General features: G+C 39.2%; 1 protein-coding gene across 2 annotated transcripts in view; it reads left to right on the top strand.

Annotated features, from left to right (window-relative positions):
* The window catches only part of MANSC1 (MANSC domain containing 1), a 21,868-nt gene that overhangs the window by 1,530 nt on the left and 13,497 nt on the right, over nt 1–6,841 (top strand). The window contains exons 2-3 of one of the 2 annotated variants that reach the window (XM_011953809.1): nt 5,516–5,654; nt 5,757–5,838. In XM_011953809.1, the coding sequence (XP_011809199.1) occupies nt 5,616–5,654; nt 5,757–5,838 (121 nt within the window). In that variant the 5' untranslated portion in view covers nt 5,516–5,615. Of the gene's footprint in view, nt 1–5,515; nt 5,839–6,841 lie in introns of both variants that reach the window. The other variant, XM_011953803.1, reaches the window with a different exon arrangement.

Raw genomic sequence — 6,841 nt, 5'->3', positions numbered from 1 at the left:
AAAAAAAAAAAAAAAAAAAAAAGGCAGCGTATTAAGTACCTTGGCCAGAATTATTAACCTGGGAGTCCATGATAAGGTATCCATGGATAGAATTCAGGATGTCTGTGAACTCGGGTGGAAAAATTTATTATTTCACTGACTTCTGAAATGGAATGTAGGCAAAAGCCACAGTAGAAAGTATTAGCAGTAGCTATGGTTTGCCCCTGTAAATATTGCTGATATTTTTGTATCACATGACTTGTTGCACATATTTCAAAATATTATCTATACTTAATACCACCTCAAAATTACGGCAGTTATTAGATGACCACTTGTTATTTAATAGGTTAATAAAGAAGCACATATTATGTCCCACAACTTTTTATAAGTTTTAACTAAAATGAGGATAATCATAAGATCTGTAAAGATTAAATAACATGATGTGTATAAAGTGCTTAGCATAGAAACTGGCATTTTAGAAGCAATAAATGTTACTATTTTACTGTATACAGAATTTTGACAAACAGCAAGAAAGGTATTAGACTTGTGTTTTGTTACCATATACTGGTTTGTTTTTGTTTTTGTTTTTTTTTTGGTTTTACCATTTTTTAAAACTAAAAGTCCATAGTTCACATAATGTTCACTCTGTGTGTTTTACATTTCTATGGGTTTTGACAGATGTTCAATAACATGTATCCTCCATTACAATAGTATACAGAATAGTTTCAATGCCCCAAATATCCCTTGCACTCCACTGATTCATCCTCCCACTCCTGTTCTCCTGGTGACCACTGACCTTCTTACTGCTGCTGTAGTTTGCCTTTTTTAGAATGTCATATAGTTAGATTCATATCTCTTCACACTGGCTTCTTTGACTTAGGAATATACAGTTAAGATTCCTCCATGTCTTTCTGTGGCTTGATAGTTCATTTATTTTTATTACTGAATAATATTCCAATGTATGGATGTATCTCGTTTATTCATCTGTTGACGGGCATCTTGGTTGCTTTTAGTTTTTGGCAGTTATGAATAAAGCTACTATAAATATTCTAGTGCAGATTTTTGTGTGGACATAAGTTTTCAGTTCATTTGAGTGAATACATGGGAGGACAATTGTTGAATTGTTCGGTAGGGCTGCAATTAGCTTGGTAAGAAACTGCCAAACTTCTCCCAAAGTGGCTGTACCATTTTGCATTCCCCAACAGCAATGAATGAGAATTTCTTTCTTTCTTCTTCCTTTTTTTTTTTTTTTTTGAGAAACGGTCTCACTCTGTTGCCCAGGCTGGAGTGCAGTGCCACGATCTCGGCTCACTGCAACCCCCATGTCCCGGGTTCAAGTGATTCTTCTGCCTCAGCCTCCCAAGTAGCTGGGATTAAAGGCACCTGCCACCACACCTGGATAATTTTTGTATTTTTTTTAGTAGAGACAGGGTTTCGTCATGTTGGTCAGGCTGATTGCGAACTCCTGACCTCAAGTGATCCGCCCACCTTGGCCTCCCAAAGTGCTGGGGTTACAGGTGTGAGCCACTGCGCCCAGGCAAGAATTTCTGTTGCTCTATGTCCTCGTATTTGGTGTTGTCCAATTTTTTGGATTTTAGCCATTCTCATAGGTGGGCAGTTGTATCTTGTTTGAATTTACAATCCCCTAATGACATATGATGTTAGATGTCTTTTCATATGCTTAGTTGTCATCTGTATATCTTCCTTGGTAAGGTGTCTGCTCAGATCTTTTGTCCGTTGAGCTTGTTTTCTTATTGCTGACTTGAGTTCTTTGTATATTTTGGATACCAGTCCTTTATCACAGGGTTCCCCAACCCCTGAGCCACAGACCAGTACCTATTAGGAAATGGACCACACAGCAGGAGGTGAACAGTGGGCCAGAGAGCAAAGCTTCATCTATATTTACGGCCACTCCCCATTGCTTGCATTACTGCCTGAGCTCCGCCCTCTGTCAGATCAGTGATGGCCTTAGATTCTCTTCGGAGCACAAACCCTATTGTGAACTGCGCATGTGAGGGATCTAGGCTGCACACTCTTTATGAGGATCTAATCCCTGATCATCTGTCACTGTCTCCCATCACCCCCAGATGGTACCGTCTAGTTGCAGGAAGACAAGCTCAGGGCTCCCACTACATTATGGTGAGTTGTATAATTATTTCATTATATATTATAATGTGATAATAGAAATAAAGTGCAGAATAAATACAATGCACTTGAATGATCCTGAACCATACCCCCTACAATCTCGTCCATGGAAAAAGTGTCTTCCATGAAACTGGTCCCTGGTGCCAGAAAGGCTATGGACTACTGCTTTATCAGATATGTGTTTCACAAATATTTCCTCAAAAAACAAACAAACAAAAAAAACTCAAATATTTCCTCCAAGTCTGTGGTTTATCTTTTCATTCTCTTTAACAGTATCTTTTGTAGAGCAGAAGTTTTTAATTTTAATGAAGTCCAATATCATTTTTTTCTTTCATAGAGTGTGCTTTTGGTATTGTATTTAAAAACTCATCACCTAACCTAAGGTCACAAGGATTTTCTTCTGTTATTTTCTAGAAATTTTATAGTTTTATATTTTACATTTAGGTCTGTGATCCATTTAGAGCTAAATTTTGCAAAAGGTGCAAAGTATGTGGCTAGATTTATTTATTTATTCATTTTTGCAAATGGATATCCAGTTGTTCCAATACCATTTTTGGAAAAGACTGTCCTTTCTCCATTGAATCCCCTTTGCTCCTTTGTCAAAGATCAGTTGACTGTCTTTGTGAGGGTCTATTTCTGGGTTTACTATTCCATTCCATTGATCTATTTGTCTATTCTTTTTCTAATACCATACTTTTTTGATTACTGTAGCTTTACAGTAAGTGTTGAAGTCAGGTAGTATCAGTCTTCCAACTTTGTTCCTTAGTGTTCTGGACTGTTCTAGTATTCTGGACTGTTCTGCATTTCCATGTAAATTTTAAAATCAGTTGGTTGATATCCAAAAAACAACTTTGGGCTTTTGATTAAGACTGTGTTTAATGTGTAACTCAAGTTGGGAAGCACTGATATCTTAACAAAATAAAGTCTTCTTATCCATGAACATGTAATATGTCTCTATTTATTAGCTCCTTTTTTATTTCTTTCACCAGGATTTTGTAGGGACATTCTTTCAATATAACTGGCTTCTTTTGGAATCCTACATATTTCATCTTATGCATTTTTAAATATGTCTTGCAAAAGCTTCCTCAGACTATCAAAGGGGTTAATAAAGGTTACAGAAGTAGTAATTCTCCTCTAAGCTATCATTCAGCAAACAATTTATATTCTGCAAATGTGGAGGTTGATAGGTGAGGATAATTTATTATATTGTCTTGCCAGTTTAACATTTATTTTTCCGAAAAGAACCAGCATCTCAATAGAGTTGGCATTATACATAGTGTTACTTTTGTATTTTTAAGGCTGTCAAAAAGAAAATCTACCCCTAAACTTTCCTTTAACTGAGCCAGAGTATTCCTCCTGCTGACTGGCTAATTTCTAGAATTAGATTATTAGAGTTATCTAACTCTGGTTTGATACTTCTTAAGGAGAAGCAGCAATAGAAAAGACTGTCTCAGTTTCCTCATTATAAAATGAGGAAAATAATAGCTTTTTTTTTGAGATGGAGTTTTGCTGTTGTCACCCAGGCTGGACTGCAGTGGCGTGATCGTGGCTCACTGCAACCTCTGCCTCCCGGGTTCAGGTGATTCTCCTGCCTCAGCCTCCTGAGTAGCTGGGATTACAGCTACTGCTACCACACTAATTTCTGTAATTTAGTAGAGATGGGTTTTCACCACATTGGCCAGACTGGTCTTGAACTCCTGACTTCAGGTGATCCGCCCGCGCAACTCGGCCTCCCAAAGTGCTGGGATTACAGGCGGGAGCCACTGCACCCAACCGATAATAGCTTTTTTGCAAGGTTGTTGTATTAGGGTTCTCTAGAAGGACAGAACTAATGGAAGAGCTGTATACACACACACACACACACACATATATATATATATAGGAGTTTATTAAGTATTAACTCACACAATCACAAGGTCCCACAATAGGCCATCTGCAGGCTGAGGAGCAAGGAGTTTCAAAACTGAAGAACTGGGAGTCTGATGTTTGAAGGCAGGAAGCATCCAGCTCAGGAGAAAGATACAGGCTGGGGCCGGGTGTGGTGGCTCACGCCTGTAATCCCAGGACTTTTGGAGGCTGAGGCAGGCAGATCATGGTCAGGAGAACAAGACCATCCTGGCCAACACAGTGAAACCCCGTCTGTACTAAAAATACAAAAAAATTAGCCGGGCGTGGTGGCATGCGCCTGTAGTTCCAGCTACTCGAGAGGCTGAGGCAGGAGAATCACTTGAACCGGGAGGCAGAAGTTGCAGTGAGCCGAGATCGCGCCACTGCACTCCAGCCTGGCGATAGCGACACTCCGTCTCAAAAAAAAGAAAAAAAGGATATAGCCCGGGAAGCTAGGCCAGTCTCTCTTTTTCACATTTTTCTGCCTGCTTATATTCTAGCTGCACTGGCAGTGGATTTGGTTGTGCACACCCAGATTAAGGATGGGTCTGCCTTTCCCAGCCCACTGACTCAAATGTTAATCTCCTTTGGCAACATGCTCACACACACACCCAGGATCGATACTTTGTATCCTTCAATTCAATCAAGTTGATACTCAGTATTAGCCATTACAGTTGGTATAAAGATTAAAGATGGTAATAAATTAATTAATTAAAGAGTAACAATTCAAAAGAGTAGTAAATTCCTTAGCATAATGTCTACCTCTTAGTATACTGTCACCTATTTTTATTTTTTAAGTTTTTTTTGAGACACGGTCTCGCTTTGTCACCCAGGCTGGAGTACAGTGGTGTAATCACAGCTCACTGCAGCCTCAATTTCCTGGGCTCCAGCGATCCTCCCACCTCAGCCTCCCGAGTTGCTGAAACCACAGGCATGCGCCACCATACCCAGCTAACTTTTTGTATTTTTAGTAGAGACGGGGTTTCACCATGTTGCCCAGGCTGGTTTCGAACTCCTGAGCTCAAGCAATCCACCCACCTCAGCCTTCCAAAGTGCTGGGATTACAGGCATGAGCTACCATGCCTAGCCCCTAGTAGATGATTTTAAAACGCTGATTGTTATTACTGAGAAAGGAAATATGCTTAAACCTATTACTACTGCTTCATCAATGACTAGAACTGTGTGCCCTCTCTGCTCTGAGTTAGAAGAGGGAAGGATTGTAGAATTCTGAGGCAGGCCTACTGTCTATACCTGTTCCTTCATAAGCAGTGTCAGCCTTTAAGCATTGATGAGGTAGTATGTTTGTTTATGCTTATTAGTTATTTGCCAAATGTTTAACAAAAAGTTGTCTTAAATTTACTAAAAGTGAAACAAAAAGTACTTGTTTCTTTTCTTCTCTAAATTGTATGTGGAGCCTTTTCATTGACTTTAAGGAAATGAAATGTTTCTTCCCTTGTTTGTTAAAGAAACAAAACTCATTGATGATTTTCCATTTTTGTTCTAGAGAGAAATTTCATCATCTGTGCAACCTTCTTAAAGCAAACTAAGACCAGAGGGAGGATTATCCTTGACCTTTGAAGACCAAAACTAAACTGAAATTTAAAATGTTCTTCAGGGGAAAAGGGAGCTTGACCTACACTTTGGTAATAATTTGCTTCCTGACACTGAGGCTGTCTGCTAGTCAGAATTGCCTCAACAAGAGTCTAGAAGATGTTGTCATTGACATCCAGTCATCTCTTTCTAAGGGAATCAGAGGCAATGAGCCCATATATACTTCAACTCAAGAAGACTGCATTAATTCTTGCTGTTCAACAAAAATCATACCAGGTAAAAAGTGGTTTCTTGGCAATCCTTTGTTCCATATGTTTTGTGGCTTCAGTAGCTGGGGGATGTGGCTGAATAACTTATACCAGTGATTCTCAACAGGGTATGAATGTAAGTGACAAAAACACTGGAGAATTTTCTACAAGTGTGCCCTCCCATCCCCTAAGCTGAGTCAAAGTTATTGATGAATGTATGTATATATCCGTCAGGTGACTGGGTACACAAGAGATTGAGAATCACTGGTGTTATATCCTAACCGGTATCTAGAATATTGAAAACAAAAATCCTATTAAAATGGTTAGCTGCCATCAGCATGGAGTATTGGAATGCAGTGTGATATTACAAACAAAATGTTAACAGAGAAAAGGAGTTGAGAGAAAAAATAGAATTCATGGGAGAATCAGCATTTGATCTTTAAGTTGGAAGCATAAAACCTCCACTTTGTCTCCTTCCTTGGAGCTGATGGCATAGGATAAGTCAAAAAAAACAACCACGGACTACTAGGTGACTGCAGCTTCTAGAACTCTAATGGAATGGGGAATCATTTAGTCTGACCCCTTTTCATGACACCAGAGGAAACTGAGACCCATAGGTTTGAACCAGGCCTTTGCACATTTTAGGATTTAAATCTTGGAACTGAAAAGAGAAGTATACTGTGTATCTTAGTAAAACAGTGGTCTTTTTTCAATTTTACTTATGACCCTGTCTGAGTTCTCTAAATGAAAAAAACTAAATTTATTGAGTACTTAACACTTCAGTAGTTGCTAGAGAGAAAACACTGAATAAGATGGACAAAGCCTTGCTATCAAGGAGCCTAGAAAAGCTAGTGAATGGCTGGACATGGTGACTCATTCCTGTAATCCCAGAACTTTGAGAGGCCAAGGCAGGAGGATTGCTTGAGCCCAGGAGTTTGAGACCAGCCTGGGCAACATAGCAAGACCCTGTTCTCTGTAAAAAGTAAAAAATTAGCCAGGCATGGTGGTGCATGCATGTAGTCCCAGCTACT

Source organism: Colobus angolensis, unplaced genomic scaffold, assembly GCF_000951035.1.
Source record: "Colobus angolensis palliatus isolate OR3802 unplaced genomic scaffold, Cang.pa_1.0 Scaffold11, whole genome shotgun sequence".
Classification (NCBI taxonomy): domain Eukaryota; kingdom Metazoa; phylum Chordata; class Mammalia; order Primates; family Cercopithecidae; genus Colobus; species Colobus angolensis.
The sequence above is the reverse complement of the archived record's forward strand: the minus strand, read 5'-3'. Positions and strand labels throughout refer to the sequence as shown.